Below are 19291 nucleotides of genomic sequence, written 5' to 3'. Positions count from 1 at the left end.
GAGAAATACTTATGACAACATTATCAGCATAATTATAATAGAAATTAAAATATTTTCTTTAATAGTTGAAACATATTGGCTTTCTGGAAAAGTTTAGAACACAAAAAAAGAATTTATGAGAAATTATGTAACGGAAAATATAAAATGAACAATTCTACTCATAATTGTGAACTGCAGGCTTTTCATGTCTTCTCACTATTCACTAATAAAAATCCTCTGATTGAAATCTGTAGGACTTACTGATAAAACCTTCAAATTCCATTATATAAATTCTAAAAAACTGCCATAATTTTCAAATTATAGTACTCTTTGAAAATATCTCTTCAGTGAAAATCAATATTCAGATTATATATAAAGAAAACTATGGAAAGATTTATAATTAATGATACAAAAGATTTTAATACATTGGAAAGTTCTGCAGATGTTATGAGGTGCTATTCCTGTCTTCCCTGGCTTAGAATGACATCACCAGGATGCCCCTGCAGATCCTGTCTGGGCAGCCTTGTATGCAGCCTTCCCTATCATTTATTCCAGAAAGATGCTTCGTTGATTAGGTTGAACTGGGCTAAATTGTCTTAATGTTTCAAATGCATACATGAAACAACTTGGAATCTTCCCTCAGGCACTCGCAGTTCTGGTTTCTCCAGCCCTGCTGCCCACGATCCTTCCACTTACCTTTCCTTTCGGCCACCTCGGCCCTGGTCAGGTAGTGGTAGAAGTGATCCAGCTTATCACGCTGCTCCTCCAGGGGTCTCTGCAGAAAGAGGGAACCAAATCTCGCAGGATCCCTCACGGCATCCCACTGCTCCATCAGAGAGAAGAGCTCAGTAAAGGACTTATGATAACCGTCTCGCAGCATGTCCACATAGATGTTCTTCTTGTACGAATTCCGGTAACTGGGAAGAAGAATCAGAACACTCAAAGCGTTATTTCAATCCTTTAAATGCATGCAGTGTTTTTATCCTACAATAATTAAAAGTGGAATTATGCTGACTTTTTCTCCTCCATGAAAGCACTGAGAACTATCTTTGCCTCAAACACTTATAAATTTAACACCTTCAGTTTAATGAAGGATGCCAGGAGCTATCTAAATACAGTAATTTTAATGAAATTACATTATAATACAATATCAGTTCCAGAGCTGAGCTCCCTTTGATAAGGACAAATAAACTAGGTGACCGATGTATTAGTCCGTTCAGGCTGCTGTAACAAAATATTACTGACGGAGTAGCTTATAAATAGGAGAAACTTATTGCTCAAATTCTGGAGGCTGGTAGTCCAAGGTCCAGACTCCAGGAAGGTCTCCTTCTGATGAGGGCCCTCTTCCTGGTTCATAGGTGGCGCCTTCCAGCAGTGTCCTCCCATAGTGGAAGGGGCTGGGGATCTCTCTGGAGCCTCTTTTATAAGATATTAATCCCATTAGTGAGGGCTCCACCCTCATGACCTAACCATCTCCCAGAGGCCCCACTGACCAACACCTTTGGGGGTTAGGATTTCTACATATGGATTTGGGGCTACACAAACATTCAGACCATAGCAACTAACAATATCCAAAAACACTTGATATACTAGCCTCCACCAAAACAAAACAACACAAAGAACTCATAGGCCAAGTAAAAATTTAAAATATCATTTAATATCAAAACAATGTACTCTATATTAAGTGGTTTCACTGTATGTTATGGAGGTTCATTCATTCATTCATTCATTCATTCATGTATGGAGAAAGTGTTTACTGAAATCTATTACTAAGTACATTTTTTAAGTTATTTTCAGTTAGGATTATGTTAATAGTATGTTAGATTAATATTTCATTTATAATTTAATAATAAATAATATTCAAGGAGATAAAGTGGCAAGTGAATATTCCATTTATTTATTTATTCAACAAATAGCTATTGAGTTTTCTCCTAAGTGCCAGGCACTGTTCTAGACCAAATAGGTTCAATGCCATTGTGAAATCTGTATTTTAGTGGGAGAACACAACCAACAAATAAGTAAACAAATAATAAATAATGTCAGATGATGGAAACTGCTATAAAGGAAACAAACAGGGTTATGGGGATGGCAGCTGTGTCGTAGCTATTATTCCACTAAATGAGCAATCAGGCCTTTTATACTAATTACATTCTTTTTTAAGAAAAAAGTAGGAGACAATTAAATATTTAGAACAACTGACGTGATGTGATATTACTAGAAATAAAAATTTCAGTGTGTGGTGGAAACACCCTAGAATTACCAGAATACCCAAGGCTGAGGCCCGTTCTACCCAACCTCCCTGGACCTCATTTCTCCTCATCTGTAAAATGTGGATATTTATATATGCCCTGCCTACATCACGGGATTCTTCTCAGACCAAATGAAATTATGTATATGGAAATGCTCTGAGAGACGTGAAGTCCTGAACTACGGGGTCTAAACCTCTGGCTATGCTATAGATTCACCTACAGAGTTTAAAAAACAAGCAAACAAAACAAAAATGTCCAGGCTCCATCCACCAAGAATTTCTTATTTAGTGGATCAGCGTAGCTACAGGACAAAATATATAAAGGGTGGTAAGGAGGGGAGTGGTAAGAGAGCAGTTTAAAGAAAAAAGGCAGGACTCGGATCCTGGAGACCTCAAAGCCATGGTAAGCACTTTGGACTCCAAGCCAGGAGTGAGGCAGAGCCATTGAAGGGTTTGAGCCAGGGAAATGACTCGATGAGATTGTATTTTAGAAAAATCATCTGGAACAAGTGTCCCAGCTGAACTGCAACCTCCCCCATCTGGCAGCCGATGCAGGGCACCTGTTACGGGACTAGTCCATAAAGAGATTAAGGGAACCACATTCTTAGGCCAAAAGTTCAAAAGCCACCATCTTGTATGAGACCAAAAATATTGGAAATTGGGAAGAGAGAAGACATAACAGCTTTTTGTTTGTGTCTGCCCTCTAGCCGAAATGGAGGAGGAGAGGATGGAGAAGGAAGCAGAGAGATGCTGTGAAAGGTCATGCCCTCTGTCTTCTCCGCTTCCCACCCACTCCTACACAAGGGCATGGAAAGGCAGCAAAGTCACTGTATAGTGTTTCTCAGAGAAGAGGACCAGAACCAGCCCATATACTTTCCCATAGCCCCTGAATGGTAAGGGCGGAATGCCATAATAGTCTAGTGGGCTCCATGTGTGACACAAAGTTAATGGAAAGAGAGGGCTGGTGTCTGCCACAATGTCACTGGCCACAGCAAGGAGATGTAGGCTAAAAGCCTGTTGTACAGGCTGCCCACTGGGGACTAAAGGAGGACACAGCTATAACTCTGAAAATAAGAAGCCTTGGGGAGCTACTGAAAGGGTCAGGTCAGCATATTTCCAGAGCTGACAGGAAAGGATGGATTGAGTGCATCAGAGATGGTCATGTGCATAGAACCCCATAGGTTAGGAATGCAGTCAGCTATAAGAGAAAACTTGCCTTGCAGTGCCTTCCAAACTACAGGTTTCTATTTCTCACAGCACAAGATGCCTAAAGGTAGGCAGCTGCCAGCCTTGGTTCAGTGGCCTGGCAAGTACAAGGCCCATGCCTCTGGGACTTTCTTAAGCTTTCCCTCATGCTTGTTCCCTGTTGGTCACGAGAGGGCTGCTCCTGTTCCAGACATCACATCCACCTTCAAGGCAAGAAAAAAGGGGAGAATGAGGCGGCACCAGTTGTCCTTCTCTATTATGGCGGAAAACAAAAGGATTCTTGCAACTACTAGTGGATTTTCACTTTGGTCTCATTGGCCAGAACTGTGTCATGTGGCCACCACTTGCTGCAAGCAGACTGGAAAAACAAATATCTTGCCTGTTCTTGGGCACATTGCTGCCCAAATAAAACTGAAGCTGTGTTAGCAAAGAAGAAAGGAGGAACAGATACTAGATAGGCAAATTCAGGTCTATTTCAAGGTCCTAGGTCAAGATCTAAAAGTGAATGCTGCAAACCCCAACTCCCAGAGTTGCCAGACAAAACTGGGCAAGATGCCCAGTTAAATCTGAATATCAGATAAACAGTGAATGATTTTTTAGTATCACTATGCCCCAAATATTGCATGGGACATGCTTATACCAAAAAAGTTTTCTTGATTTTGAAACTCAAGTCTAAGCATATGTCCTGTGTTTTTATTTGCCAAATCTAGCAACACTACTCCCCTCTACCCTGCACAGTGCTGTGTTGTTTCTATTTAGGAAAATAGGGTGAGGGGAAGGGATGTGTTAGAATCCTGAATAACCTGAGAAATCACTGAATTGGATTGACTTTACCTGAAAGAGACAAGATTGGATTTTTACACAACGGAGGATCAGGGCTCAGGGCCAGGAATTAAAATTAAGTTATAAAAAAATACTTTCAATTTAGCATCCTTGGTTGGGCTTGTGACTCTGAAATGCACACCTGATCCAAGAGAATGGCCAGCAGGAGGATAGAACTGGGAGCAGGGAGGAGAGAAGGGAGACTCTGGGCGTCCTGGAAAGGAGAGGCCATGGGGGCTGAACCCAAGGAAAGGTGGGAAGATAAATAGAAGAAGGTGGATTCAATACATATTTAGGAGATAAAAATATCAATTACTTGGTGATTGAGTGGATGTTGGGATGATGGAAAGGGAGGAGCTAGGATGATAACCAGGTTTTCCGAGTGGGTAATTGGTAATTTCTAAAGAGAGGAACATAAAAGGATGAATAGATTTGGGGAAAGATAACGAGTTTGAGTTCAGATAACTTGAGTTTGAAGAGCCTGAAGGGACATCAAGTGGTGCTCCAAAAGGCAGTTTGGGGTGCAGTATAGCAGGTCTGAGAGGATAAGGGGCTGGAAATCCAGCCTTGCTTCAAACGAGCACAGCCACTTTGTCTGTCTATGCCCTGGCCGCCACCATGTTTTCTTGTGAGTGAAGAAAGCATTCTAGGGCAAAAACAAAGAAAATCAGGAATAAATAAAACTTAGAACACTGACTTTAAAAATAAACACACATTAGGAGGCCGTCTCAGTTCTAATCCCAATCCAGGACAGAAATGCAGAAGATCGCTCTCTGAGCCTTATTTCCCTCACCTGGAAGATGAGGGCGCTTTGGCTGGATTTGGTCCACCCAGCATCTAATTCCACTTCCACAGGCGGCAGCACTCCAAAGTACTTTTGGAAATGGCCTGTCCCATATTGTATGTCATCTTGGTGGGACTTGATTTCAAAGACTCCCTAGCCGAAGGCTGGGGCAGTGACCCAAATTAAGCCAACTGGCCTTTCTCTCAGGATTTTGAATCTTGAGGTGAGGAACACAAAGGTATAGACAGTTAGTTGTTGGAGCTCAATCAAGATGGCAGCGACATCCTGACAAGAGTCTCATGTAGTTCTTGCTACCTAGATCCATTCAAAGGTGCCACATCTTTGCCTTTTCTCCTGAGCCGGGTTTTCCCCTAAATTCATCTGGTTACCTAATATCCTTCTAATAAAATCATTTCCACTTTATTTAATCTGAATCAGTTTCTGCGGCCAGTGACCAAAGAACATGAACTGATTCAGAAGGGATGGGACTAAAATTGTTTCCAAGACATTTTTCAGCCTCAAAACATCCATGATATATAACTAATATCAATTTTTAAAATTTCTAGTACATTTTTTAAAAAGATCATTCTTTGTAAAAGAGATTTCAAATAGAAATGTATTTAAAAATGCATATATAACTACACTGATATCATCTCTATTTTATATACACATTTGTGTGCACACACACGTACGTGTATGTCATTGTTTAAGCTTCATTCCTAATATTTGAGAGCCGTAAAGAGCAATTAGTGATTAAATAAATAGGTTCCTATTTAAACTTTCATAGTTAGTAGAACTTATTTTTTTAACCAGAATAATTTTCATTTATTAAAATAAACTAGCATCTGAAAATAAAAATGGATGTCACTCTCCACCATTATATGTGGATTTCTCAGGCTTTATATTTCATAACAGAATCACAGCCAAAGTTCACTGGCTTTATGGAAAGGAATTTTTTATTTTTCATTTATTTTTTTTAAAGATTGGCACCTGGGCTAACAACTGTTGCCAATCTTGTTTTTCTTTTCTTTTCTGCTTTATCTCCCCAAACCCACCCTATACATAGTTGTATATCTTAGTTGCAGGTCCTCCTAGTTGTGGGATGTGGGACGCCGCCTCAACATGGCCTGACGAGCGGTGCCATTTCCGCTCCCAGGATCTGAACCCTGGGCCGCCACAGCACAGCGGGCGAACTTAACCACTCGGCCACGGAGCTGGCCCCGAAAGGAATTTTTTAAAAACACAAATATAAATTGAAGTTGAAATTCATTGTATTTCTTATTTCACTTGGAATAAAGTTATTAGTCTTTGGTTTCATTTACATATCAAAACAAATATTAGTCTAAATTAAAATGTGTTCTTTTTAAGTATCAGAAGAATAAAAATCTCTTTGACCTGAAGTCACTATCCTGGGTGGAAATTGAGAATTCTGGTAAAATTTCTGGAGAGATTTGATAGTTTGGAATTCGAGGAGAATTCTCCTGACAGAAAATAAGCCATTCGCAGAAGCAGAAGTTGTGACATCTGTGGATATGCTGGACATCTGTGAATCTACGTCCTGAGGAAGGGCTTTCCCATTGCAGCCGCCAGAGACTGCCCTGGGCTAAGGGACGCTGCTGAGAAGAATGGACTTAAGAATGGAATTCAATGGTCATGCATTTCATATGGATTTTATTACAATTTAAAGGCATTATTCAATGGAGACTCTGTGTGAGTATTTTGAATTTTTATCAAAATTTCCCTAAAAAGTTCTAAGATCAAAAAAAAATCTTTTTACTGACAGAAAGTAAAACTGAACAATTTGACATAACTCCACAGAAGCTGAATGTGTAGAGATGCTGGGATTTGGGGAGCTTTCTGTTAAATGGGCACGGAGATATTTTATCATTTTAAAATTCTGCCTTAAACCATTTTGAATGGCTCCTATATAGAGAGCACCTACAATGTGTCAGACCCTGTGTAGACATCATTTCTAACTCACATGATAACTCTACAAGGTACTACTTCTCTTTTTACAGATGAAGAAACTGTCTTGAGCGAGGTTGTGATTGCCCAAAGCCATACAAGCTAGTAAGTGGCAGAATTGGAATTCGCACCCAGCTTTCTCAGACTGCAAATTCTGAATCAAATATTGTTGATTTTTTTTCCTCATTCTCCTCCCCACGATTTTCTGTTTATTTGCATTGATTGTTTAGGAATTTGACATAATTGGACAATTACGATCTATCTAATTTGAAAGCCACTGTCTTTCTCTCTGCTAATCCATGTTTATGCTGCACTGGGGAAAGAGATCCGTTTCATTCTGAGTCTCCCAGAGAACCCCCTGCCTTAAAATAAGGGAGCAGACAACCAGTAGCATCTGTGCAAAGCAAATTAGATGGACGTGATTCCCACTCAGGGGTGTAAAGTCTAACGGGAAAAACACTGACAGAGACAAACATAGAAAAGGATAAAAAGCACAGCCTTATACAAATATGAAAAACATGAATAATTGGAATGAACAGATATGACAATTTATATTATTCTCTCTGTCCTTACAGGTATTTATACTAGTTATTAGTTGGACTTTCAAAATTAAAATGCATTATCAACTATTCTAATATGTGATTAACATATTTAACATATTTTTTCATAGGATGAACTGAAATACTGTATTAAGGGAAGCTTTACATTCAGTAAAATATTTCTAAAGCAGCTTAATAAAAAACCATACTTTAAAACGAGATCATGAAATTTTTATTTAATCTGACAAAGATAAACTCAAAAGATAGGTAATATCTAATCAAAAGTCAGGATAATACTTTTATTCCATTAAGTTAATATTTATAAGTCACTAGTGTGTTATCTACGTGTCAGTTATAACAGTCATGCGTTCATATTGTAGGGATAAATGTTATTGGAATCACCTACGGGATAATTATAGTGACTCTTAAATTAATACTTAAATAGCTTCAGTTAATATAATTTCCGTGGAATAAAGTGAGCCACTATTCTTACTCATACTTTTCAGTGTAGGTAGATATTACCTTTAATTAGAATGTGGAAAAAACCCATTTCTTGACAAACACACGCACTGATAAAAATCATATAAGTTATTTGGTACATATTACAGCTGTTTTGTGTAAAGGATAATATTTTTCCAAAAAGGTAAAATAAAGATATAGCATTTCCCTAGCCATATAAATATATAGAGAGAAGTTAGAAAGAAAAAAATTAACTATGTTTGAAATGATTTCACTTTAAAAGTGTATCGAATGCTTTTACAATGAAAACTGAAGGCATTTTTCTTAATTTTACACATTTAGGTTTTTCACAATTATCAGTCATCGTGTTGATTAATATGCATTAAGAATACGATACTACCATCATTCATATACATTTTTGTGTAATAACCATTGGAGAGTTGAGATTTTTAGGACTTTTAACTTATTTTCCATGTACTTCAAAATATAGCAAGAAAAAAGTTTCAATATAAAAAGGGCACTTTAAATTTAGAAGATTTCCAATGAGTTGACTGGTCTCTGGGGGCATCTACTGGAAATTTAGCAAACTGCAGTCACATCATGCAAATTTGATAACTTTCATTACCCATCTTAATACAGATATTATTTTAATTGATATGCAAATAAGGTGACACTCAAAGAAGATAAATGTAAAGTTATGCATGGTATTCTATCTCATCCATCTGGTAACAGCAAAACATGTAGCTGTCTATGAGATCAGTTAACAAATACTCGACTGTTAAAAATGTAAATAGGGCAGGTGGCATATCACAGATTAACAGTTTTCAAAGCATTCAATTCTCGTGTTTGGAAAAATTGAAAATACATGTTAGAGATAAACATACATACATTTAATGAAGCATTTTTATTAGTCTGAATTAAATGCATATAAAAAGCACTTTTAAAATTATGATGGCTTCTCTAAAACAAATTCATTTTGCATCTCAGTGTATTCACCAATCATAAATAACCTGATAATTACTGCTTATTTTCTATATGACTTAATTTAACTCTTTACATGTTGATATCTCAAAAAGTAGAATTTGTTATACTTGGAACAAAAGAATTATCCTTTATTATAATTAGTCATTGCAATTAGAATTAGTCATTAAAATGAACATTGTTATTAGTTTCTCCATTTTAGGTGAACTTCCTTAAAGAAAAATGAACATATTACAATCATTGCAGCTTATGTATAGTTTTAGCATATATTTCAATAAACAAAATAACTCTAATAATAATATTCCTGCAGTTAGGATTAATTATATAATAGGAATTTAATATCACGCCATTATAACAATTTGATTTTCTTTGTGAAATATATTGATCATATTTACTTTAAGAGAAAATTGAAAAATAATTTTGAAGATATATTTATTGTGTTATACTTATATTGTACCATAATATACTTTATATATTGCTAGAATTTTATGTAAAACTCTCCTAATAAAGATTGAAATATATAACATTTTAGCTTCATTCCAAAGAAGCACCAATAACACATGCATTAGTTTATATTGTTTTGGAAATGTCATTAGAATTACTATCCAAATAAATGTGATCTCACCTTTAATTGTGTAAACTGAAAAAACAAATCAGAACATGAGTGTTAATATAGCAGGCTTTTTGTTCCAGTTTAGATTTAGATTCATTTTAGATAGCTGGATTTATTTGATAACTTAAAAATAAATAAATAAAATCCCCGCCTCTCTTGAGAGGCTATTGAATAGATTTTTTGGGGATTTTCTAAACAATTAGAAGTTTACTAATTTGCATCTTTAGAGGAAACTGTTACATATACAAGTTTTGCTTTATATTTTTGGAAAATACAAATTTTCCTCTATGAATAATCAAAGTTAGAAAGCATAGTCAGACTTTCAACATTTTAAAAGTATATGTTCAAATTAAAAACGCCATTTGGAAAAAACTATTTAATCCAAGTTCAACCTTTAATTCTTTTTTTTACAAATCTAATAATAATAACTAAGAAATAAAATTTACTGCATAGTATTTTGTAAATAGGACTATTGCTAATATAATTCTTTCAACACAAAATAAAATACTAAAAAATTTGATCAGCAAAGAATTCTCCCAATAGCACAATAAGAATTGACTTCAACATGGGTTATTTTATTTTAGGATATATGGAATATTTGTGTAGAATGGAACAAAGATTACTTCTCAGATTCAATTATGTTAGAACTGATATTTAGCGTAAAAGGCAGTAATTTTTTGTGAGAGCAATAAATGTTAATCAGTCAAATAGTATTTTTGCTGGTGATTGTTACCCGATATCAGAGGAAAGGCGTGATTATTTAGCAGACAATATAGACTGCAATCCTTACAATATCTTTAAATAATTCCCTTCATAATATAAAGGCATATTTTATGTGCATACCCTGTTAAAAATGATTTACTTGAGTGACTGCCATTCGAATATTTGAATTGTCACCAATCAAGAATGAATAAACTATTCATCAGTCAATATAAAGTATTACCAAAATATTTACCCATGCTGCTGTCACACACTTTTTTTTACTGAAAGATTTTCTTTACTGAAAAATCTCAAACTTAATCATATTTAAAAAAACTTTTTCTTTAGAAGTTTAGTGAAAAAGCACTAGAAGAAACTCCTTATATGAAGTTAATTACATGTATAATCTTTATAAACGTTCTTATTGCTTGCAAACTCTCCCTAGAAATTCGAAGTTTTTTACAAAAGAATGTCTTAAGCCAAATATTAAACATGGAAAGGTATGAAAGAGTGTCACTGTTTGAGAAGAACTTGCAGTTAAAGTATTTTTCAAGCCAGAAGTACCACACTTGAATTCAAACAGCTTTGGCTAAGCGAGGGAATCATATGAATTCTTGTTCTTTTCTTTCAATCCACACAATAACTTTCTGCTATAGGAAAACATAAACCAATGTATGTTGACTATATTGTTATTTAACCAATTAAATATAAGCTTGAAAATAATCTTAGTTTTTGGATTGAGTTATAATGATAAAAAAAGAAATCTGAATAAGTAATACAGTTCTATTATATATATACTGCATCCTAATATAACAACAATAAACATAGGAAAAAGAGGGGAAAAATAAAAAGTAAGTTTTGTGCTACATGACTGTAAACAACGGGCTACAAACCCATATAACCATGATCATGCTAGCTCATCAACTCCATATTTTTGTCTAAATTAATATTTGCAATTTTTATTAATATAAAACTCCATACAATATAATAGTCACTCTTTTTTTAAACAAAATTCTGTGAATGTTCTCTAAATTTTCTGAAATTCCATTATTTAGAAACTTTTGTCTCAAATATCATCTACATTTTTTCTTTCAGTTCATATATACATCTTGATAAATAAAAGAACTATCAATTTTCCATGTAAATTGAGTAAAATAGCAAACTTTTAATAAAAATGTTAACCTGGAGAATATAAAGACAAAAGTTAGTAAAAACAACAAGTTGCATTAGAAAGAAAACTTCAGCTCACTGTGTTCTTTTTTCACTCAAGTATGTCATACATTTTATCTTTGCAAGAGTTTGACGAGTTTTGCAAGTAAAATTCTGTTTCCTCTACACTTGCTAATAGTCATGAGAATCTGTAGTTTGCACCTTCCCATTAAAAATGTATTGTATTTTTTTGAAATTATTCACCCCGCCTTTTATCCAGATCATGTCTTTGAAAGGAGGAAGTAGATAATAAATGGAATAATTCATGATTTCCCATTAAATATGAAACTTTCTTTTGCAGAGTTTAGAAAATGAAGTTCTACATAATGTACAAAAGTTGATTAGAACTTTTTTAACCTTTTCAAGAAAAAATCTTTCACATTAAACAACTGCATGAGGAGGTTTCTTTGGGAAAAGTAAACCAATCAATTCTTTACACCTATAGCTTTATCATATATATTCCAACGTTGCTCCTTTCAAACACACATTCCTATATAATAGTGAAGTAGTTATTAAAATGATGGCTAGAAAAATACTATACATTGGGCTATAAATGTAACAAGGATCTAAGAAAAATATAATTGATATTTAAATTACAAAGGGAAAACTCACGTAAATTAAAAATGAAAACAAAACATTATTCATGCTCTTTTCAGCAATGGAATGGAAGACACTGTATGGGTAAATAATAAAACCTGCATTTAGATTTCTCTTATTATGACATTTCTCCTAGTGTGGTAATATTTTGCCATGAGAAAAAATATATACCTTTATAAAACTTCTCTTTACAAACTATCCGTTGGTACGCCATTAATTATACTCTTTCGACTTTTTTTTTTTTTTGGACAAAATTTAAAAAATTAAACCAAGTGATTTTTAGGTTTATTCCAGCTCTATCATTCTATATTTCTTGGATAAGACATCTGTAGTGGATTTAATTTAAGAGAAATGTCAAGTTCTGACTTTTAGGGCATCAAGTGACCTCATTTCTTTGAGTTTTTAAGTTTCTATTGTAGAATAGTTCATCTTTTCACTAAACATATTTTAATTTTCCCCATATCAAAAAATTAAGAACATATATTTCCCTTTCAAACTTACATGCTTAAAAGATAACTACTGCATTGTAAGCCATGTGAAGAACCCTTTCATATTGTATGCTCTTTAATTACCGTTACAAAGGAGGTGTGTATTGCACATTTGAACGGTGAAGCCAGGATTTCTCACAGGCTATATGTACACAATGATCAAACTTCCAGAACACACATTTTGTTTTACATTTAGTGAAAACTAAACTAACAAAAACAAAAAATAAATGATCATTTTGATACTTTGGTCAGATGACATCTGTTTATAAATATCTTATATTCCTGAATGTTGTATTAATTTTATTGCAGGTAACTCAAACATTTAGGAAATTCCTACTTAAAACTAAGGGCATAGAGTATATCAAATCGAATATGGGCATCAAGAAGAATATTGAAAGAATAAGTATTTGTCAGAAGACAAAATAAAAGAGCCTTGAATTCAGACTTTTAAAAAATAGTACAAAATAGATAGTAGGGATTACAACTTCCTTGAGACAAAGAACATGCCATTTGTTTCTTTTGTATTTTCACATAATAGTGCAAATGCCAATAGAAAGAAAGCTTGTATAACATTATTAATATTAAACAAAATAGAATTCAAGCATAAAAAAATTAAAAGGGCATACAAATATCAGAGATTCATAAATAGATAAACTTACTGAGAAATATAGCAGTTAGGAAACAGTACACCTGATAACATAGCTTCAAAATACGTAAAATTAACAGAATAAGGAGAAATTGATTTTAATGCTTTTCTCCCCCAGAAAATTACAAGTAAAACAGCAGGATAAAAGATTTGAATAATAATTGTCTAGCTTGATTGAAAAACCATCTCAATCTAATTATTAGATTCTGATATAATTTTCTATATACAATACTCTACCAAGTAAATAGAGAATATATATTTATTTTTTAAACATACAAGGAATGTTTATAAAAATTGACAGTGTACTGGCCATTCTAGAAATTTCATAAACTGATATCACATATGGCACATTTACTGAGCACAAGTAAAGATTCACTCCCCAATCCTGCATTCCCCTCACAAAAAAAAGAAATAAATAAAAGGTCCACAAGAAAAAACTACTCACCAGCAAATTTATAAATATATTTCTAATTTGTTCATTGCCGAAAGGGGAAACCACTAGAAATATTCATATATTTAGGATTGAAAGAAAAAAAAAAAACAGTAGCAAATCCTGGGGGAAGAAGTCATCATGCTACTCAAAAGGAAATTTATAATTCAAATGCATTTGTTAGAAAACAAGAACCACTGATAAGAGTGAAGAAGCTGGCTTTCAACTCAGGATGCTAGAAAAAAATCATAACAAAACAAACAATGACATGAGGTCAAATAAAGGACAGGGAAGGAAATATTAAAGGTAAATGCATAAATTTTAAAAATAGAGAACAAAAAGTTGACCCATAAAACAAAAGAACTGGTTATGTGAAAAGGCAAATCTTTGTATAATCAAGAAAAACACAAATAGATAAGTCACCAAAATAGTACCAGGAATGAAGAAGGGAATATAGATGCTGATAATAGGTATTGTAACAGCTAACCTTTATTGCATGCTTATGATGTGCCATGCACTGTTCTCAATACTTTACGTGTATTATCTTATTTAAACCTCACAATACTTTTTATGAGATAGGTGTTATTGTTATCTCCATTTTACAGATGAGGAAACCATGGCACAAAGTTTAATTAACAATTGAAGATCATACACCTGGTAAATGGTGGAGCTGGAATTTTAACCCCAGTAGTCTAATTCTAGAATCTATGTTATTAGCCACCATCATCTTCATACTACCTCCAAGATATGGAGAACGTTTCTATAGATATAGAAGAGATTTAAACATTATTAGAAAATATTATGTTAAAGTTTATCGTAGTAAATATAAAAATCTACATAAAAAATGGGCACTTACTAAAAATATACCAAATTATCAATTATTAAGATTGGCTGGAGAAGACTTAGAAGACTAATTACAATATATGATCGCTCTTCCTCTTGATCCTCCTCCCACCAAAAGAGCAAAACTATTTGGTTTTACAGTGGAGATCTACCAAGCTTTCAATAAATAAGAAATTCCCATCTCATCCAAAATGTTTCAGAGGCACAGAAAAAGATGAAAAATTTTTTAGTTCATTTTACAAAATCCCAAAAGTGTAGCTAAAGAAAAGAAAAATACGGGTCAATTTTATCATAATTTAGATGCAAAATTCCCCCCATACCACCCTACTTAAAACAAGAACTCATAGCAAACTAAAACCATAATGACTAGTAGGGTTTTTCCCAGAATTCCAAGAATGGTTCGAAATTGGAAAATCTAGTAACTTCATGATAATCTCAGTAGATGCTAGAAAATTATTTAGTAAAGTTCAAAACTTATCCATGATTAAGAAAAGTAGAAACTAAAAAATGAATTATTTATTTTGATAATGTGTATCTATAAAACCCTATAGCAAAAGTTTCATGTTTTGTGATACATTAGAATTGTTTAAAGTCAGGAATGTGAAGGGATGTCTGCTGTCACTGCCATTATTTAACACCATTAACTGTTAACTGGAGCTTCTTGTCAAGGCGAGAGTCAATATCTTAATGATATAAGTTCTCTTAAAATAACATATAAATTCAAGGCAATCCCAATAAAACCTCGATAATATTTTCCTGACTCTTGACAAGATAATTCTAAAATTCCACATGAAACAGTTAATGTACAAGAAAAACGTGATTATTTGGAACAAAGAGAGAAATTGTCTGCCAGATATAAAAATATATTTTAGCTATATTAATAAAATGAGTTGTGGCATTGATACAAGAAAAGGCAAATAAATCAGTGAAACAGAATATATATGTACAAGTATATGTAGGCACACATGGAAATTTAGTATTTAATAAAGGTGGCATTTCAATTCAAGGGAAAGTTTACGGGACATTGGTCTATTTGCAAATTTTTTTGGCTGGATTTTTTATATTATTATTTTTATATAATACAGATAGGTAGTATATACTCTATTACCTTTCTACACTTAATAGAACACTTAAATGATACTCGTCTCAATTTCCTGATCATCTCCTTAGCCTTAATATATATAATATGTGCATATTAAACCTTATCACTGAGACCTTTCAGATGCTTAATCACATCATTTGTCAAAGCGACTTTGTAGGCATTTAATTTGGACTTCTGAATTAGGTACTTTGTTTCTTAGATCCCATAGCCTCCTCTTTCATGAATTTTGTTGTATTCCCCTAGACTCTAAATTAACCTTTTTGGGGCAGGAGTGATGGGTCCAGAAAGACTGCATAGGAAGAGGTGTTTCCAGTCCTCTTATTATCTGAAAAGACTTTCATTTTGCTCTCAGTTTTCATTAATAGTTTATCTGGGTATAGAATTCTAAGTTAAAATAATTGTTCTGCATATTTTGAAGACATTCTTCCATTTTCTTCTAGAACCAAGTGTTATTACTGACAACTGTGAAAGTAGTCTGCTATTTATTTCTTGATAACAACCTTTCCCCCAAACCTCAAAAGCTTCTGGTATCTTCTCTTTATATTTAGTGTTCTGAAATTTCATAAAGATGTATCTAAGTGGTGCTTTTTTTTCTTCTTTTTTTTTCTGTCTTTCCTTTCTGATTACTTTAGTAGTCTCTTGCAGCCCAAAGATCTGTGTGTTTTTTCCACTCTAAGATATCTCTATCTCTACCTATATCTATACTATCTATATAGCTATTATCATTCATTCTTTCTATTTTCTTTTCTCTCTTTATTTTGGATAAATATTCACCCCCTGGAATGATATTCTGTATCTCATACCTGTTAAAACAGTTTCTATATCTTTTCAGTTTTAACTTCATGTGTTGAGAGAGATCTTTGTCTTTCTCTTCCATCCCTTCTTTTGAATTTTTTTAAAAGAATTTCAGCAATCTTTATCTTAACTTTGAAGAATTCTTTTTTAAAAAATCCTTTCAAGCATCAGGTACATCTTTGAGGAATGAATGATTTTCTACAAGGTCTGTAAGGAAAGAAATTGGAAATCTTTTAAAGTTCTCCTTTCCCCTGGAGAAACTTTGTTTCAACTCAGATTGAGTGTTCTCATCATCTTTTTTTTTCTTTGTATTGTGATATTTCCTCAAATATCAGAGGATATTTGTCCATGCGTGATGATGAAGTTCTAGATTTCTTAACATAGGTTGCATGCTTGGATTTCTTCTCTTTGCAGGATTCACTCAGAGATGTGTGGGTCAGGAGAGCACAGGCTGGCTAGTCCTTGCATCAGTGCCAAATGAAAAGGCCTTTGTGTGGTGCCCCAGCTTCCCTGACAGGAATCCAGGCCAATTGTTACTTTTCTTTAAGATTTTTTTCCATCACTCTTTATGAGGAATATTATTCTATGATTTTCTTTTTATGTAATGGCTTATTCTGGTGTTGGTATCAGGGTCATTCCAGTCTCGCAGAATGAGTTGAGAAGTGCTTCCTCTTCTATTTTCTTGAAGAGTTTGTGCCTCAAATGTTATTTCTTCCCCAAATGTTAGGTAGAATTCACCACTGAAGACATATGAACCTGGAATTTCCTTTGCGGAAAGTTTCAAAACTATGAATTCAATGCCTTAAATGGATATAAACTAATTGTATCATCTATTTCTGCTTAAGTGAACTTTGGCAGTGTCTTTCAAGAAATTGAGCCATTTCATGTAAGTTGTTGAATTTATCAGCATAAAGCTCATTACCTAATAAGCATTTTAATATTTGAATAATTTGTAGTGGTTTCATTTCTGAAATTGGAAAGTTGTGTCTTCTCTTTTTTCTCTGATCAGTCTGACTAGAGGTTAAACAATTTTATTGATCTTTTCAAATAACCAGTTTTTAGTTTTGTTCATTTTCTCTCTGTTTTTCTGTTTTCTGCTCTCATCTTACCATTCCTTTTTCTCTGCTTTCAGCTTAATTTACTTTTTTTCCCTAGTGTTTTAAAATGAAAAATCAGGGCACTAATTTTAGACATTTCTATTTTTCTAATATAAGCATTTTAATGCTATTAACTTCCCTTTAGGCACTGCTTTAGCTGCTTCTCACAAATTTTGATATGCCATATTTTCTTTTCCATTCAGTTCAAAATATTTTCCAATTTGCCTTGTGATTTTTGCTTTGATCCATGGTTTATTTAGAAGTATGTTGTCTAGTTTCCACACTTGTGGGGGGTTTTCCAGAGATCTTCGTGCTAGTATTTCTAATGTAATTCAATTGTTGTAAGAGAAAATATTTTTTAAGATTTAAATCCTTTTAAGTATATTGAAATTTGCTTTATTGCTGAGAATGTCATCTCCTTTGATAAAAAATGTTCTCTGTGCACTTGAAAATAATGTGTGTTCTGCTGTTGTTTGGTGGAATGTTCTGTAAATGTCAATTACTTACCTGTGGTATTGTTCAAGCCTTTGATTTTTTACCGATTTTTCTATTAATTATTGAGAGAGCAGTGTTAGAATCTTCAACTATAGTCCAACTGTAATTGTGGACTTGTTTGTTTCTCTTCTTCTTTCCACCAGTTTTTGTTTTATGTATCTTGAAGTTCTGTCATTAGGAACACAAACATTTAGGATTACGTCTTCTTGATGAACCAACTCCTTTTATCACTATGAAATGTCACTTTTTATCCCTGGTAATATTCCAAAATATTCTAAAAATGTATTTCTGAAAATCCTGGAATCTCTCATTTTTCTTCCTTTCTTTCTTATCATGGTAAGAATTTGCTATCTTTTGTACTTCTGTGTGGTCGTTTTAAACATAGGAAGGAAAGTGCTTAGCCATCCATCTTCATCTTGATCTTGAAGTGGAAAAGCCCTAAACTAAACTTTTAAGACAATGTGTTTTTTTTGTTTAGCAATGTATTTCTTTGGCTACTTTGGTTGTAGGATAAGAGATTGTTTCAGACAAGCTTAAGGGGATTTTATAGAAATCTGAATTGGGAATATAGAACGACCAGCTCTTCATGAGGTGAACCCAGAAGGAGGTTTTAGATCCGCAGTAGCACTGGGAATTCATCAGGAGTCTGGAAATCTGATCTCTGATGCCTGTCTGATCCATTTTCTTTCTTGCCTATTCCTTCCTTCTTCTCTATGAATCATTTTTCTATCTCATTGCTTCTGCTTCTTTATAACATTAAATTGCCTTGGTCAAATTACTTAACCTCCCTATGCCTTGGTCTCTGTGAGTAATAACTCTTCACAGGGTTATTGTGAGGATCACTTAATACAGAGACCAGTGCACAGTATTCATATAATATATCTTACCCGTTACTATCTTGTCTGAAATAGAATGTAGCTAAGAGATGCAATATTACCCGTTACTATCTTGTCTGAAATAGAATGTAGCTAAGAGATGCAATATTTATGACAAGCTGTCCAGAATAGCCATTGTATTGTTCATTAGGTGTGCAAAGTCCTACTATGTTGCTCCATTTTCTTATATGAGGTCATGATAACTTTGTTTTGGAATTTACTATCAGGAAAAAGCTGTCCATCTTGAAGAACTGATGTGTTTCCTTTCATCAGGTCATGAGAATTCTATAGTCCATCACATCTTCCTTTTGTCCCAGAAGTTCAGAGTGAAACTTAATGTTCCCTCAGGAGAACTATATTAACTCTAGAGGGGAGTATATTTACATACTTCTGTATTTGCCTTTCATTTTCTATTTATA

General features: G+C 33.8%; 1 protein-coding gene across 4 annotated transcripts in view; it reads right to left on the bottom strand.

The window, feature by feature from the left end:
* The window catches only part of TTC29 (tetratricopeptide repeat domain 29), a 258945-nt gene that overhangs the window by 171312 nt on the left and 68342 nt on the right, over positions 1-19291 (bottom strand). For all 4 annotated transcript variants that reach the window (XM_070261554.1, XM_005607917.4, XM_070261556.1 and 1 more), the window contains one exon: positions 676-896. In XM_070261554.1, the coding sequence (XP_070117655.1) occupies positions 676-896 (221 nt within the window). The remainder of the gene's footprint in view (positions 1-675; positions 897-19291) is intronic.

Source organism: Equus caballus, chromosome 2 (genome assembly GCF_041296265.1).
Source record: "Equus caballus isolate H_3958 breed thoroughbred chromosome 2, TB-T2T, whole genome shotgun sequence".
NCBI lineage: Eukaryota > Metazoa > Chordata > Mammalia > Perissodactyla > Equidae > Equus > Equus caballus.
This window is presented reverse-complemented; position numbering and strand designations above follow the sequence as displayed.